Source organism: Coptis chinensis, chromosome 3 (assembly GCF_015680905.1).
Source record: "Coptis chinensis isolate HL-2020 chromosome 3, ASM1568090v1, whole genome shotgun sequence".
Taxonomy (NCBI): Eukaryota; Viridiplantae; Streptophyta; class Magnoliopsida; order Ranunculales; family Ranunculaceae; genus Coptis; species Coptis chinensis.
In genome coordinates this window covers 18,989,568-19,007,883 of record NC_141458.1, presented here as the reverse complement: position 1 = coordinate 19,007,883, position 18,316 = coordinate 18,989,568, and the positions used below count along the sequence as shown (strand labels likewise).

Below are 18,316 nucleotides of genomic sequence, written 5' to 3'. Positions count from 1 at the left end.
TTTTGGTTTTTCTGGAATTTCGTTTTTTGGAGAAGAATGGACTATGTCCGTAGGATCAGTTCTGTTGATGCACGAGATGAAAGGTGTGGATCGGCTGTGTCCACAATGTGGCTACAGTACCTGTGGCTATATCCCCACCCTATATATATATATATGGATAGGTTCCGTTTACAACACTTTTTATACAACGTTTTATACAATACCCCTTAAAAATATGAATTAAGCCTTGATTCCTTGTAGATATGATCTCCACACTATGGAGATCATCTCCACAAAAATTCAGCTCATTTGGAAATTCCTAATCATGAGAAATATTGTTCTCAACCTATGAATTTTTATCAACGGTCCAGAAATATTGATTTTGTAACTTTTTTTTGGCAAATTTAGAAATGTTCAAAGGACCCAATTTTTTGTGGAGATCATATCCATGGTGAGAACATCTTATCTACAAAATATTAGCCCTTAAAACATCTTGAAGGGTCCGGTGGGGGGTATTGTATAAAACGTTGTATAAAGTGTTGTATAAATATATATATATATATATATATATATATATATATATATATATATATATATATATATATATATATATATATATATATTTATTTATTTATTTATTTATTTTCCGCCTCACTCTACCAAAGCTTGGGAGCAATTGCAATGTTGAAGATGCTTTGTAGCTGGTACTTGATGTTTGAAATTAGCTTAGATTCATCTTTCTGATGCAAATCCCTTTGTAATTGGAAGCACAAAGTGAGAAATTTTTGTAATATTACTAGCACAAATGCACATACCCGAATGCGATTAATAATACATGGATGTAATACACATCAAAATAGGCTAATAATATAACCAACTGCAACCATTTTTTGGCAAAAAGAAATAAACTTTTCCTGGCAGTGATTTTTTTTTTTTTTTTTTTTTTGCTCACTTCTGGCCAAAGAAATGTATCTCTATATAGTTATGCGCTGTCTTTGTGTTTCAAGCTAGAAGATATAAATATTTTATGAAGCATGATATATATGACTAATCTCTACACTATATGATAGCCGGGTTTGTAGGAGCCACACTTCTCAACCGAACAGTATATTTCTAATCTCTCTATTTTAAGATTTTAGAGCCACCTCCCTACGTTTATTTAAATTACATCTCTCACATTTATTAATTACAATTGGCTCTCTAATCTCAATTAAAATTGAACCACCTCTTTCTTCAATAATTTTAGGATAGTCTTCTTAATTTAAAAGCTAAAATTTATGTATAGGAATTGTATATCTTTTCCATTTTTAAAAAATTGTTTCTCTTTTCTTAGTGAGAGAAACAACTTGGCGAACTGATGCTTAGCACAATGCTAGATAGCTAGATAGGGAATATATATATAGAAACACTACTATTTGTTTTTCGGCTACTTGTGTGTATAATGTAGGAATATATGCAACACAGAGTAATCAACCTTTCGCGATCGATCTTGGTTCTTGTTTCGTAGGATAGTTATCCTCTTGTCATATATATTGCAACCAAGCCTCCATGAGGGAAAAGGTCTTATCAAAGCTGTCATAATATATTCCATTCCCATGAGGTTAGTTGCTTTGCATAATTTCCCAAGTACTTAGGTTTCGTTAGGCCGTGCATATGTCTCAACCTGTAGCTCGAAGCCTCGAACAACACATGTTGAGACACAATCAATGTATCAGTATATATGAGCAACACTTTATACGTTATCTATTGCAACGAATTTAGAATCTGAAAGTTTGATTTTTATTCTAAACTTATACTTTTGATCCGCTTGATTTATGGCAATGCTAGATTAAGAAATAAGCCAAAAGGGTCATTTTCCAATTTTCATCATAGTTCATGACAACTGGGTTTTAAAATCATTGATAAGAATATTTTTTGGTTTATAACTAGGGTGATTTTGGACACACTCATAAAAACACTCCCATACTCCAAATTTAAAATAAATAATTAAAATTATTGTAAACACATTTAGGTTTCTAAATTACTCAATTTTTTTATTAGGCGTACCCAAGACAAAACAAGTCATTTATTTATTTTTCTTTTTTTTTTTTTTTAAATATTCTTGAATTCTTCTCCAATAATTTATTTCGCTTTCTAGCAAAATTTCTCTCATCAATAAACATGAGCATGAATCAACTATACCAAAGTAATGAGGATGAAGAAACAAAAAAATCAAAATTGAAGAAAAAAAAAATCAAATTTTGACAAATGAGAGAACTCATAAAATTATTATACTTTGGATTACTACAATGGACAAGTACAAATACCCCACGTTTTTTGTCCAGCCTAAGTCTCAATCAACAACTAATGATTTTGAATTATGAAGTGCAAGATTAGAAGACCATGTTGTTGTTGTTGTTGTTGTTTGTTGTTGTTGTTGTTGTTTTTTGTTTTTTTTTTTTGCCTCTATTGGAAATACCCCAAATAAATTTGGGAGATACTATTAGATTGAGGCGGTTATTGGGGCATGGCAAAAACTTTAGTTAGTTATGGAGTATGGGAGTAGTTTTATGGGTGTGTCCAAGATCACCCTATAACTACTAAAAAAACCATATTTTATGTTTTAATTATTAATAAGAACAAACTTGATTTTTTTTTTTCTTTCACTCTTTCCAATTTTATGTTTGGTACGCACCAACACTTGTGCATACCATTTTCTTATAATGCATAGTATACACAGACAGCTGTGCATACTTAAGATAGTATGCATCGACAATTGTGCATACCGGGATACTGTTGTCTTTTTCAGACAAGAGTCAACTATTGTCCTTTAGAGTGTTTCTGAAATGAGAGTGGTTTCTTGGGTTTATTATTTAAGAATTTCGTCCTTATTAGTTTTGTCGCCATATAGGGAATATATATAAACACACATCACCATTTGTTTGTATAATGTAGGAATATATGCGACACATTAATCAACCTTTCGTGATCTTGGTTCTTGTTTGGTAAGATAGTTATCCTCTTGTCATATGTATTCCAACCAAGCCTCCATGAGGGAAAAGACATTATTAAAACTATTATAATATATTCCATTTCTATTTAGGTTAGTTGTTTTGCATAATTTCCTAAGTACTCAGAGCATCATCAACACACTGCTAAAAAAAATTGCGACATATCAGCATTTTATATCGGTCAAAATTGCAAAAAGCACGTTATGTACCTACGCATTTTGTCAAAATTTTCGGTTTCTATTTCAGGCGGCAAAACTTGTCCATGCCAATGTAATTTTTTCAATTTTTTTTATTATTTTTTTATTCGAAAGGGAAATCCAACCGTTTTAATTATTTAATAAAAAGAAATACCAAAACTTATGGTCATCAAAACTTGTCCCGTGCCAATGTATTTTTATTAATTTTTTTTATTCGGTTTGGAAATCTGGCCGTTTTAATTTTTTATTAAAAAAAATATCAAAACTTGACCCATCCAACATCTGAACAGGAAAACTTGTCACGTGTGAGTCACTGCTAAAATTGTGAATATTTTGGTCGAGAATTTAACGCTGAGATAGAAACAACAGTTTAGCAGCGCGTTGGTGAACGAAATTGCTAGATAAATTGCTACCTGTCACATTAGTAATCGAAAATAGCAGCGCGTTGATGATGCTCTTAGGTTTCGTTAGGGCGTGCATATGTCTCACCCTGTAGCTCGAACAACACATGTTGAGACATAATTAATATACCAATATATGAGTTGAGCAACACTTTATCAAGCAACGTTATCTATCGCAACGAATTTGGAATATGAGTAGTTTGATTTTTCTTCTAAACTTATAGTTTTGATCCGCTTGCTTTCTGGCAACTTCCTAAGAAATGTGCATATAGTCCTCTAGTAAAAAAATTGTAGGTAGAAATGTAATATCTATTATCTAGATGCTATATGTTTGGAGAATTATACAATTCATGTATACTAGTGTCGGTTAGAGTTTATAACTATTTAGTATCATGAACTTTCATTTTTTTCCCCCACCTATTAGTACCACATACTCTCAATTTAGTACCTCGGTATGTTTGCCGTCTCAATCCGTTTGATTTCCATTACGGCGAGCTCATCACGTGATTAAGAGTTTTTAACTATTTAGTACTATAAATTTTCTCATTTTTTCCTAAATGGTACACAATTTGTTTTTTCTCATATTATTACCACGTACTCTTAATTTGCTTACGATTTGGTACCTTAATACATTTCTATGACCAAAATATCCTTGTCTTTAATTTCAAAATTGACACTCTCTCACTTAAGTTATTAAGTCATCTAACACGTCCCAATAGAGTGAATCTGATGGTGATTATATATCTTTTTCATCCACCACCCAACTTTCGATCTTTTAGATAAAAAAAAATGTTTTGCTTAGTGGCGGCGGAAGCCGGGAGTGGAGGTGGTGGCGGGGGTTGATGAAGAAGATACACTTAGTTGTATATTAGAAAAATAAAATAAGGAGGGACATTTTGGTCAGATAAATATCTAAATGTATCAAATCGTAAATAATTAAAAGTTCATGGTATTGATAGGCAAGAAAAAAAATTCGTAATACTAAATAGTTAAAAACTCTACTCGTCATTATGAAAATTAGACAGATTGAGACGACAAACAAACTGTGGTACTAAATTGAAGCAAATTTAGAACACGTGGTACTAATACAAAAAAAAAAAAAATACGGGTACTATTTTTAGAAGGCAAAAAATAATAATAATAATAAATCACGGTACTAAATAGTTATAAACTTGGTGGTTATGATGGAAATAAAATGTTTCTAAAATATAGTGTCATATTGATTATCCAGTAATGTTTTCTGGTCAGTTATATTTTTTCATTTGAGGTTGGTTTAAAAATGTTATACAAAAGTGGTATTACTGTTGTTTGTGGAGTAAGTAGTCATTAGATAAAAAATAGTCCTAAACAATATATTAATTTGAGCTTAATTAATATGTTCAGTTTGCATAATTACAATACACACGGACAAGTATCTCTATGTAAATCAATAGTTACTATTAATAGTTCAGTTAAATAGGTCAAATGTGTAGGTCGGTGTATGTTTATTGGTTCAATTCTCTTCTCCACAAAAGTTTTTCTTCATACGCGTGGCGACTTTTGGTCTACGTCGGAGACCTAGCAAATAGAATTTGACTTGGCAGAAACAATTGGTCTGCCAAGTGCCAAGTGCCAACCATATTATTAAAATTGAAACGGCTCGGTTACAACTTACATAGAGTAAAAAGAAAAAAATAAAGAAAATGTATTTAGTAATGAATCCAGCCTCAAAGTGGACTAAGAACATAAACATGGACTCAAAGGATAGGAAGCATGTCTTGATTCTTAAACTATATTAATGCATCTATACTAACGTTTTACAAGAATCATCTACACTCCCTTGTTCTTTTTTGTCGTAGATTCTAAACACAAGTGGTCTAATTCCAATCTATAAAAGGTCCGTTTGTCCTCTGCAATCTTCCAAACATATTTTGAATTCGTTCTTGTTATCCTCCAGTATTCACCATTTTAATCTATTACTTGATTAATGAAGATAAACGGAGGAGAAAAACGATTTGCACTTCTTCTAGCTGCAAGGGACTCTGATTATGTAAACAAAGTGTATGGTGGATACTTTAATGTGTTTGTTGAGACATTTGGTGAAGAAGGAGAGACATGGGACTTGTTTAGAGTTGTTGAAGGAGAGTTCCCAGACTGGGAAGAGCTCCACAAGTACCATGGCTTTGTGATCAGTGGTAGTCCATTTGATGCTTTTGGAAATGATTTGTGGATTTTGAAACTTGGTTTTTTGTTGCAAACTTTGGATGCTATGGAAAAGAAAGTGCTTGGAATTTGCTTTGGCCACCAGGTATGTTATATTGTGGAATTCTGTCTAGTTGCATTCAATTATATACAATGTTTTATAAATTAGTCATTAATTTCATTTTCTTTTCTCAGTTGTTGTGCAGAGCATTGGGAGGGAAAGTAGGGAGAGCTTACGATGGTTGGGATATTGGATTAAGGAAGGTAAGGATGGTGGATGATTTGCCCCCATGTAGGTTCCTTGAGGATTTGGAAGAAATCCCTCCTTGCCTTTCCATCATTGAATGCCACCAAGATGAGGTACTTGGTTTTCTTTCTTCTTCTTTTTTTCTCAAATGAGAAGTAGTTGATCTCCTGCATACATGTGTTGTGCATTGCCTCTCTTTAGTAATGGGCTACTAGTAGTGCGTGTAAACTGTAAACCCACTAACTTGAATTTATGGTACAGGTATGGGAAGTGCCCCTTGGAGCTGAGGTGATTGCCTTTTCGGATAAAACTGGCGTAGAGATGTTTGCAATTGGAGACCATATTCTAGGAATTCAAGGCCATCCTGAATACACCAAAGACATATTGTATAATCTTATCGATCGTCTTCTTGACGCCAATTTAATAGAGGTAATAAAATTTTATGATAGTTGGATAAAAATATGTTCATTCAATTTCTCAAATATTAGGATAAGGTGATGAATTTATGGTTCTATATATTTCATTTATGTTAGTTGCGCTGGAAAAAAGGAATTGGCTAACGACCTTGTTCACTATTCATATATAATATTTCAATACTTTTCAGAGAGACTCGGCTGAAGATGCGAGATCGAAGTTGGAGATGGCTGAACCAGATAGAAAGTCTTGGGAGAAGATTTGCAGGAGGTTTCTCAAAGGAGATTATGGAGCTACCCTGTGATACATGTTATCATATCTCAATGTATTAAGAAGCCTGGGTGTAAGAATTTAAGGGATCATTTGTTAGGGGATGAGAAAAATATAAATGGAAAGGAGTTCAGATTTTGATACATCACAATTATCCATCCTGAAAAAGAAAAGATGTAATATTAATACCTTCAAATTCCCTATTTATCTTAAGTTGTTGCTTGACCTAGACATTATCCATGTACATATATGATTCCACCTTCAACCATACAGCTGACTACTTGGAAGTTCTAAGTAGTCATTTAGAACTCGAAAGAGGGAACCCAATTTTTTTACTAATGGAGTCAAGCGTCCATCGTACGCGGGTGTGACCACTGACCAAGCAAGTACATCTGTACATCAACAGTTCATAGTATTATCGATTGCGTTTTACTAATGGAGTCGAGCGTCCATCGTACGCGGCTGTGACCACTGACCAAGCAAGTACATCTGTACATCAACAGTTCATAGTATTATGGATTGCTAAAAACCTCATGATATAATTTTTTTTTTGCTCGGTAAGATGGGATATAACCAAATATCAACAGATTAAAATTTCAAATCACAAAATATATCATGAAAATCCCTGGAATTTATATTGTGGACATCTCTAAAGCACGGTCAATTAAATCGAACATAGGTCAACATGGTCAGAACGTAGATTTTGGCTTAAAAAAATATAAAATAAATCAAAATAATATTAAAAAACTCAATTTTTTTGGTTTTTATTTTGATAAGACATATGAAACTTAATCTTGTGGCTATTTATCTTGAATAGTTTTGAATTTATGAATGTTAATATATTTAATTTAGTTTTTAATATTCTATTTATATAAAATAAAATTATAAATATTAATTAATTTTGGCGTCCTTTGCTACGTCCGCATCCTACTTTTTAAAGATATAACCGAGTCACCGCGTCCACGTCAGTATCTGCGTCCGCCCAACATGTTGGAATCTCTTTAGTTATTTCAAGCTACTTATGTGTGTGCAAAATGGAGGAGAAGAACATTGTGTGTTCTCTTCACTTTTGTGCTTTCTTGATAGTCCCACATTGGTAAGCCACCACTAATTTTGTAAGTATTTAAAGACTTTCTCTAGCATAAGCATGTGCCTTTAGGGTACAAAGACATTTGTGTGGCCAAGTCCATAAAGTGTTTTTGCTTCTCCACTACGTTTTTGTAGGATACAGATCGATTCTATTGTATGTTGGTAGTCTAATAATATTACTATAATAGTCTTGGTAATTTGTACAATAAATCAGAAGAATGCAATTCTGGTTCAACTGACTCCATGCTTGCTGACGGCTTTTAGGAGGCAATTTGCAAGGAATTAGAATAATATAAACAGTTGCCAAACATAAACGATCGAATAAATTTAATAGTTTTACAAATAAAATTCCGCAACTGGTAAAGACAGAGCAAGAACTGTTCTAATAAGTTCCATGGTTGATCTCTTGACTAAATAATGGGTTAACTAGTATTATTTGGGAGGAAAATTCTAATTTCCCATTTAGTAAAAGGAAAATCCTAATTGGCTCATCTAGTGGGGTAATATTCGGTTAACTCCTAAATAATTAAGTCACAACTAAGCCTCCAATCCATGCCAAGTTCACTTCAACCGACTAATGTATGCAAAATCAGACTCTAGAGTAAGCTTTACTTATATAATATCTTCCAATTTCCCATATATTTCTTCATCTGACTCAGTACCTGAGGAAGCATTTGGGAAATAATCATAAGTGAGGAAGCTAGCTCTTGGATATGTGCCTTGTAAGCAGACACTTTGATCTGAAGCAATGTTGCTAGTACTACTGCTAGGATTGTAGCAGTTTTCTCTTGTATATGTGCCTTGTAAGCGGACACTTCGATCTGAAGCAATGCTACTAGTAATACTGCTAGGATTGTAGAAGTTTGCTTTTGGATACGAGCCTTGTAAGCGGACACTTTGATCTGACACAAAGTTGCTAGTATTACTGCAAGGATTGTAGCAGTTTAATGGTTGAGGTTGAGGTTGAGGTTGGAGTTGCTGCTGTGTCCCAGAACTGCTGGCACCATCGTTACGAAATCGCACTCCAACATCCTTTGATTTCGTTTTCTTTTCCGCGTTCTTTGGAGGAGATTTTTTCTTGGGATATACGCGACATAATACAAGGTCCATAAATTTCTGCATGTAAAAAGAGAGAACGAAAAAGATTATCACCACTTCATCGTAATTCACAAACAGTAAGCGTAAAATTTTAATTTGAAAAATTAGATGTTAAACTAACTATATGCATGAGTACCTCTTTGCCTTTTCCGCTGTTGAGGGAACGTGGCATGGGTGTGTTTTCTGGAAGCTTGTACTCGTGCATCATCCAATCTTTCTTTTCTTTTCCAATTTCGTATTTTAGATATGTATTACTGCCTATGATCCGACCATATTTGTCTTTAACTTCGACTGCCTGTTGTCCCTGTTTCCATGTATGTGTTCCACTCTCACTCTGTCGACGAGGCCGTGTGAGCCTGTACTATATCTTTGAGATCTTGGAGCGAAGAAGTATAGGTTTCCATCGCCAGGATCATAGTTTGCTAGAGCTACATACAAAACCAATATGTATCTTTAATATTAACGAATCATGCACAATGAAGAAATACAAAAACAAATAAAACAAATTGAAAGATGCATCTCAAAGACTAAGTTACATGCTAAGCAAATAAAGATTAAGGTTAGTTAGACAGTGAGACAGTGAGAGTCCTTTTGGTGAAGTGGTATAAACCTATACCTGGTTTTATAAAACTTAGTACGTATTGACAGGCCTTCTCTTAATAATTCCCCGGGCCTGGAGAAAAGGGGCGGAGCAAGGAATTTATGTTACCCTGGGCTGAGATTAGTCAAAGTTAACGAACAAAAAAATTTCTCTCCAGCAAATATCCAAATCCTCGTCAAGAAAATTCCATTCAAAATCAAATAATTCTAAAGTTGTGCACAAGAGAAAATTACGTTCTAGTTTCATTTAGTCGAGTTATTAGATGGTTAATTTCAGTGTTTCAAAGTTTTTATATAGTTATAGAAAAAACATTTACTAACTATTACTACATCTCCAAAGTCCAAACTTGGGAAATCCTTTTTTCATTGACCTCTATTACTCCAACTCATTTTTAATCTATATGGACAACTTTAAGAATACTATAGTTTTGCTTGCTGGACCAACCTCATATGGCACGTAGAATTCCTATCAAATAAGTCAAAGTGTTCTAACAAGGTAGTCAAAGTGTCAGACCTACACCTTCTACCTTTTTTGACAAATGAAGAGTAGTAGCTAATAAAACTACTTCGTGCATTTCTTAAAATATATTGACCCCGGGCATTAGCCCTCTCCTAGCCCTCTCCTAGCTCCGCCTTTAGCCTGGAGGTGGTGGTGGTAACCGTGTTATTAGAGATGAGAATGGTGTTTTATGTTTGGCTTTCTATAAACACTTTGGTGTAGTGAGTAATAACTTGGCGGAATGTCTGTAGCTTTGATTGAAAGTATCAAAATTTGCATGAACTGAGTAATATACAAGAGTAAATATGTATAAGAGTATCTTGGAAATTAGACATGAAGTGACAATCAAAGCTAGACACTCCGCCAAGTTATTACTCATGACTACATGAAGTCTCACAATTTGCATGAAGTGAGTTATTACTCACTACATGAAGTAGCTCATGCTCAAGGAAAATTAGCTAGTATGAACCAAAGGTCTGGAGCATTGAGTGAGGTGCCAAGGAACATCAGATCTTTATTATTGTTGGATAATTGTGGATTAGAGTGTTGGGGATTATACCAATACCAATCGATTCCCCACTACACAGATAACTTGTATTTGAACACAATTCAACTCCGGAAAAAATCTAAATATCAACTACAACCTATACTAACATGCCCAACTCGCTAAACAACTATTAACAACGGATAATAATGTAAAGCAGTAAAAGCAAACCACAACACAAAGATTTACCGTGGTTCGGCCAATGATGCCTACTTCCACAAGAGCTAGTTCTTTATAAAGTGGGAAGGAAGATTACAATCTCTCATTTTCAGTCTCTCACCTTACTAGATCACTCTTATCTCTTTACAGGGTTGTATCTCTGTAAAGGTTATCTCTCAATCTTGATAGCTTTCAAGATTGGGTTTCTCTCTTTGTTTTAGTCTGGATTCCAATCCTTCTGACTTGTTTAGGTTAGATTTTCCAAAACCTTGATTTTGGTTTTTATCTCCAAAAACCAAATTTCGTAGATCTTGTAGCAAAGCCCACTAATTAAATTAGACGAAATTAGACTGCGCTGGTGGTCGCCAAATTAACGATCGAAGTCTTGGAGTCTTGGTCGCTGACCAATCTATCGAAGCCGGCTGGTGCACCCCACTTATGCTGGCCTTCTCGACATTTTCGAAGAATTAATCGCTTCTGTTTCTCTCGGCTCTGTTTTCTCTCCTCATGTGAGGGATAACTCCAACAATCTCCTCTCTCGAGCGGTGGGGGCTTCCTCCATGCAATTTCCAAATCAGCGGGAGGAGGTGTAATCGCCATTCCGCAATAGCACAACAAACATCAAACTTACCTTTCGGTAAGACTTTGGTCATCATATCCGACCCGTTCTTGTCGGTATGGATCTTCTCGATACACAAATGCTTGTCCTCGAAAGTACTTCTCTAATCCAATGATAACGCGCGTGTATGTGCTTGGATCTAGAATGAAAACTTCGGATTCTTGCTCAAGTGGATGGCGCCGACTATCACATAAAACTACAAACCAATTCAAAAAATTTTTCGCTTTTAGCCCTAGTTCGTCGAAGAACCTCTTCATCCATAGCATCTCTTTGCAACACTTCGATGGTCGCAATATACTATCTCTTTGGCTTCTGTAGTGGAGAGGGCAACACACTTTTGCAACTTAGATTGCCAAGAAACTGCTCCCCCTACAAAAGTGACCAGATAACCGGAGGTGGACTTCATCGAGTCAACATCACCTGCCATGTCTACATCAGTGTAGCCTTCAAGTAAGGGCTTACTTCCACCAAAGCACAAACACGATTTGGAAGTGCCCTTAAGATATCTCAATATCCACTTAACACCTTCTCAATGTTCTTTACCCGGATTTGACAGAAATCTGCTTACGACCCCAACGACGAAAGCAATATCCGGTCTAGTACACACCATGGCATACATCAAACTGCCCACTGCGGATGCATAAGGAATCTTTTCCATCTGACTCTGCTCATGCTCACCCTTAGGACACATCTCTTTGGTCATGCGGGCCGCCACCAAGCGGACAAACCGACCGGCTTGATCCATGTTGAATCTCTTCAACACCTTTCAATGTAGCTTTCTTGAAAGCCACAACTTCCCACTCTTTTTTCATCACGAAAGTGATCCGTGATCCCAAGTATCGCTTTGTTTGACCCAAATCCTTCATCTCAAAGGACTTACTCAAGTCTTTCTTCACTTGGATATCTTGTTGATGTTTGGGCCAACTATCAACATATCATCATCCACATACATCAATAGCACTATGAAATCCCCATCCGAAATCTCTCGAACAAACGCACAATGATCGGAAGCGGACTTCTTGTATCCTTACTTCAGCCATAAAGGAGTCAAACTTTATGTACCAATCTCTCGGTGCTTGCTTTCAACCCATACAAGCTCTTTATCGGCTTGCATACTAGGTGCTCCTTGCCTTTGACCTCAAACCCCCCTCGGGTGGTCCATGCGGACATCTTCTTCAAGGTCTCCATGAAGAAAAGTTGTCTTAACATCTAGTTTGCTCAACCTCTAGGTTCATACTTTGCGGCCATACCCAATACCACCGAATAGAAGTCATCTTCACTACTGAGAGAGAAAATCTTATCAAAGTCAATCCCTTTCCTTTGACCGAATCCCTTCACAACAAAGGCGAGCTTTATGCCTTGGGTGAGGATTGTTCTCTCATGCTTGACTTTGTACATCCACTTATTCTTGAGAACTTTTCTCCCTACGTGGGTTTCTCAACTAATTCATAAGTGTGATTCTTATGCAAAGAATCCATCTCGTCATGCATGGCCTTCAACCACTTTTCTTTGTGCGTACCTTCAAGTGCCTCTTGATAGTACATAGGTTCTCCACCATCCGGAGTAGAAGACGTCGCATTATGTGGTGGATACTGGTTGAAGCTAGTCTCCCCTGTCGGACCTCCTTTCCCATCTGGCGGTGGTGCCTCGGGAGGATGCACTTCGCTTGCTCGGTGGTGGTTCATGCATCTCATCTGCATCTTCTATACCAATAGGTTCTATCCCATCATGAGCAATAGGATTCTCATCATGAGCTTCAAACTCATGGTTTCTGCATTCTCAATGCCTTACGCGCGACGTTCCACGGTAGGAACTTTCGGTTCGAATCAACAAGATCATTGGTGAAGGCATGTAGCTTCTCACCCTCCTCAAAGTCTCCGCTATGGTTTGGTCTTCTAAGAACACAACATCTCGACCGGATTACCTTCTTGTTAATCGGATCATAGAGTTTGTAACCAAACTTTTCATCTCCATAACCCGGAAAAATGCCCTTTGCTTGGCTTTGTCATCAAGCTTGGATCTCTCATCCTTCGGAATATACACAAATGCCCCGCACCCAAAATACCCTCAAGTATCCATAATCAACATCTCGCCTGACCATACTCTCTCGGATAATCACTATTCGGAGGCTTTTGCGGCGACGGGTTGATCACATGCACGGTATGACGCATTGCTTCTACCCAAGAGCTTCTAGGTAGCTTAGAGTGAGATAGCATGCATCTCATCCTCTCTACAATGGTACGGTTCATTCTCTCGCTATTCCATTCTCGTTGCGGTGTCTTGGGAACGGTGCGCTCATGACGAATCCCATGACTCGCAATACTCTTCAAATTGCCTAATGTACTCACCCCCATTATCCGGCGAATACACTTCAACAAATTCCAGTCTCTCTTTCCACCATCTTTGTGGAATTTCTCAAACACGCCAAGTACTTCATCCTTGGTCTTCGGACTATAGGCCCATATCTTTCTTGACGATCATCAATGAATGTCAAGAAGTACGAAGCTCCCCGGTGGGACTTCACTCTCATAGGACCACATAAGTCCGTGTATTGCACTAGTTGAGGACGATTGTCCTTTTCGTGAGGCGGGAATCTTTGGAAAGACACCCGTGTTGCTTTCCTACCAAACGATGAGTACATGTATCTAAATGTGTACCTTTAATGTCCGGCATGGCCTTTTGCTTAGCAAGAACTTCCATCCCTTTTATGCCCATGTGACCACCGTCTCTTGTGCCACGGTTCGGATGAAGCTTCTTCTTACGCGCGATTCGCTTCCGCTTTACACAAACTAGCCTCGTGTTTTGTAAAGAGAGCAAGTTTTTTTCCTCGGTCGCTACAATGGAACCCTGCTTTCGGTTTCCATACCCGTTACCAAACGAGTTTACAAAGCCATCGTCATCTAATTTCCCAAATTAAATTAGGCTTAGCCGTATGTCGGGGACATGTCTTACATCCTTGAGTGTCAAGGTGTAGCCGACATGGTTTCTATATGAACATCTCCAATGCCTATAATCTTTGAGACTCCACAGTTACCCATCCTTACTTCACCATATTCACCACAGCTGTAGGTAGTGAAGAATCCCCTATGCGGTGTGACGTGATAGGATGCTCCTCAGTATCTATCACTCACTCTCGTATCGACATGAGGTACTAAGACAAAGACACCACCACACCGATCGACACAATTCCCACTGGGTCATCGACTAGATGCGGTAGTATCTGCGCTGTGTTTTCATTCCTCGCACCATATCTTCATGTACACGGTTATTCTTCTCATCTTCTTCGATTGTTTCAGACTCATATCCGAAGTGGCCTTTGGTGGCACAATAGTAACATTGCTTCTCGCGCTTAGAAGTTCTAGCTTCACCCCTAGATTTACGTCATCACCTCTAGAGCGAAATGGTTTTTGTTTCGACCTCTCCCCGTTTCTCGTGAAAGGATCTCCGGTGAGAGGAGCCGCTTCTTCCACTCCTTCTAGTCTCCTCATTCAACAAAGACATGGTAGCCATTTCCATGGTAACAATTCCATCCTTGGTCGCTCCATGTGGAAACCGCTAATGTCTCCCAACTTTGGTTAGAGAGCCTAATAGAAACAAAGCCTCAACTTCGTCTCCCAAATTGATCTTCATCAAATGCATCCGATTGATGATATTCTCGTACTTCATTAAGATACTCGGACATTGAAGAACCTTCTTGGTACCGTGGTTGCGCAAACTTCTTAACGACTAGCACTTTGTTTCCACCCGACTTCCTTTCATACAGTCTTCGAAGTTTCTTTCCACGGTGATGAAGCGTAGTAGTCTCTCGGGGACACATGGTGAAAGACAATGTCGTCAATCCATCGTCGAATGTATCCAATCGCTTTTTCGTCAAGCTTTTTCCATTCAAATTTCATCGGTCTTTTTCGGTCTTACTCCCTCATTCTCAATGGGAAGTGCCAAGTCCTTGCGAAGATATAGCAAGTCTTCCATCTTGGCTTTCCGGATGGTGTAGTTCTTCCTATTCGGACTCATCATCACGAAAGTGTTCACGGAATGGTCCATCTCTACAAGTTATTTAACCTCAAATCTTTCTCTCGGGAATTTCGGCCAAACACGCCCGACCAAGATTAGGATAACACCCTAAGGCTATTCTAACCAAGGCTCGATACCACTTGTTGGGGATTATACCAATACTAATCGATTCCCCACTACACGGATAAGTTGTATTTGAACACAATTCAACTCGGGACAAAATCTAAATATCAACTACAACCTATACTAACATGCCCAACTCGCTAAACAACTATTAACAACGGATAATAATGTAAAAGCGGTAAAAGCAAACCACAACACAAAGATTTACCGTGGTTCGCCAATGATGCCTACTTCCACAAGAGCCGGTTCTTTATAAAGTGGGAAGGAAGATTACAATCTCTTTTTCGGTTTCTCACCTTACTAGATCACTCTTTATCTCTTTTGAGGGGTTGTATCTCAGAAGTAAAAGGTTATCTCAATCTTGATAGCTTTCAAGATTGGGTTTCTCTCTTTGTTTTAGTCTGGATTCCAATCCTTCTGACTTGTTTAGGTTAGGTTTTCCAAAACCTTGATTTTGGTTTTTATCTCCAAAAACCAAATTTTCAAGGGAATCTTGTAGCAAAGGCCCACGAAATTAGACACGGCGCTGCTTTCTTTTGAGCGGGTCGCGCTAACGATCGGAAGCCGCTGCGCTGGGCGCTTTTATGGCGCTGGTCATGCCCAATGTACTAGAAGTCGAGCGGTCGCGCCTTTATTTATGAAGGCAGCCTCGACATTTTCGATGCCGAATTCGCTCCGTTTTTCTCCAGCTCTGTTTTCTCTCCTCATGTGAGGGATAACTCCAACATAGAGAACCTACACATATAGCCACCAGATAGGTGGTAGGAGTAGGGGAGGATCTATGAGTTGGCTGCCCGGGCTATAGGCCCCTAATTTTGCCCCAAAAAATAATAATAATGGTCACTATTTATGAATTATACCCTCCAAAAAGTTCAAATAGTATTGGCAATTAAGGCCAGTCGCCCCCTTTTGTGGAGAATCCTGCATCTGCCCTGGCTAGGGTTCTACCAAACCCCACCCTCTTCTTGGGTGATTTCTTTAAAACAAATAAAATAAAAAAGTAAAAATAAAAATAAACATAAAAAAAATAGAAGATTTTGAAAGAACAACAATGTGAAAAACATGGGAAACATCAAACACGCCACAATAAAAAAAAGAGGAATAACAAACTTTACTTCGAAGCTCGTTAGGGTGAAGATCAAACACATCGGCCTCGCCAATCACGTCATTACCAATATCCAATCCATGGACTTTCCTGTAGAGGTAATATTCGATAAGTTCTTGATCAGTTGGTTTAAATCTGTAACCCACTCGAAGGTTTTCTATGAATCTCATACTATCAGTTTTTGCCTTCATGACTCACCCCTAATCCTTCTTCAACATGTCGTCTTTGCATGTTGTTTATATATAGGCGCACGTACTGGTTATCCGTACTCAAAACCTATTAGAAATTCGGGTAGCGGTACGTATTTAGTAGTAGTTCTGTTCTTACTTTTATATGTATTTGATTCGGACGAATACATAAGGTTCAGGAGAAAAGGAACACAGGGTGCCCACGGATTTAATACACGTGCGTCCATCTCTACTATGAACGAGTAGTTCTCCTCTCAGGCTCTTAGCACAAACAAATTCCTAAATGAATCTAAACTAAGCAGTAAGGGTCCCCCAATTTATATTACAGTGGAGCCAACAACAAAAGTAATGCAACGATTTAGCCTAAGATTAACACCATAATTGGCCCTGGTATCTGATAGAAAAATTTACCTCTCCAGGTGGAGAAGATGAGACAATGCTCAAGTTCAGCCCGAATGATGGACTATCTGGTCTCGAGAACTCGGAGTACACTTCATTCCTTCCAAAACCCTGAACCGTGGCCTTAGAATCTGTTTCTATCTTTAAGTTTTTTCCAATCCCTTGGTATAAGAGCAAGTCCAATAAGAGGCTATATGGGCTGCTAAAGACAAATATATCACTCCAACCACAAAAATATCATTCCAATGGGACTGTTAAAAGGGTCTTAAATTTGGAAGGATTCAAAAATCTAACCAAAGTTAAGACCTTTGCTTTTAGGGAGACACGACATAGTTTCTACCGTCCGTGTGTTAAATTTCCACGGATAGCAAAAACTATGCTGCCTGTCCAAAAAAATTTAACTCAAGTTACAAAATAATAGACGGACGGCAAAAACTATGCCGTCCGTATCATTTAGCACTTCAAAACAGAAAACACCATTAGATTGGTTTTTTTATTTTGGGGTGTCAAATTTGACTGGAAAAGCTAAATAACCTATGTGGCACCTTTTAACAGCTCTCCATTAGACTTGCTCTAATGATATTCCCTCAGATGCCTCCAAACGGAATACAAATTGGATTTAACAATTCCTCCTAACACAAAAATGCATGTAGTTTGATTCCTTCTGATACAAATTTAGCAACATATACCCATACCTTTTTTGCCTTGACATTTCAAGTTTTCAACTGAACACTTTCTCTTGCTTTTTTATTATTTTCCCTGATATAATTTGACCCACAATTAAATGTAAACCAACATAGACATGTTTGTTAAGACACGAGGTTGTTTATTCACTTTGGTACTTTATAAAGTAACAATTTGCTGAGAATATACTGAGCCAGAGTATGTACTTGTTGTTTTTGCAAGCAAAGATTCAAATAAACATCTATCCGACTATCTGCCGTCTTTGCATCGATATGTTAACAAGTTTATTCACTTACAGGAGAACATAAAAGTATCTTTGGGTGATAAACTTTAGTTTTAAAGTTCAAAACAATTTGCTTGAGAATATACTGAGCCAGATGTGGATGTACTTGTTTTTTTGTTTTGCGGGAAGCAAAGTTTTTTTTCGATTTTTTTCAAATAAACATCTATCCGACTATCTGCCGTCTTTGCATCGATATGTTAACAAGTTCACCATACTTTACCATTAACAACAAT

General features: G+C 37.2%; 1 protein-coding gene and 1 long non-coding RNA gene across 2 annotated transcripts; one reads left to right on the top strand and one right to left on the bottom strand.

The window, feature by feature from the left end:
- Positions 1-5,305: 5,305 nt before the first annotated feature.
- On the top strand, positions 5,306-6,884 carry LOC147508468 (gamma-glutamyl peptidase 5-like). The gene is made up of 4 exons (XM_086600988.1): positions 5,306-5,854; positions 5,944-6,108; positions 6,257-6,424; positions 6,600-6,884. Exons 1-4 carry the CDS (start codon positions 5,534-5,536, stop codon positions 6,711-6,713), a joined length of 768 nt encoding a protein of 255 aa, XP_086457114.1. The 5' UTR covers positions 5,306-5,533; the 3' UTR covers positions 6,714-6,884.
- A 1,155-nt stretch (positions 6,885-8,039) lies between these two features.
- Positions 8,040-9,294, bottom strand: LOC147508467 (uncharacterized). The gene is made up of 2 exons (XR_015216368.1): positions 9,003-9,294; positions 8,040-8,884 (listed from the first exon to the last, which is right to left on the bottom strand). It is a non-coding gene; the product is annotated as an uncharacterized LOC147508467 (long non-coding RNA).
- Between the last annotated feature and the right edge of the window lie 9,022 nt (positions 9,295-18,316).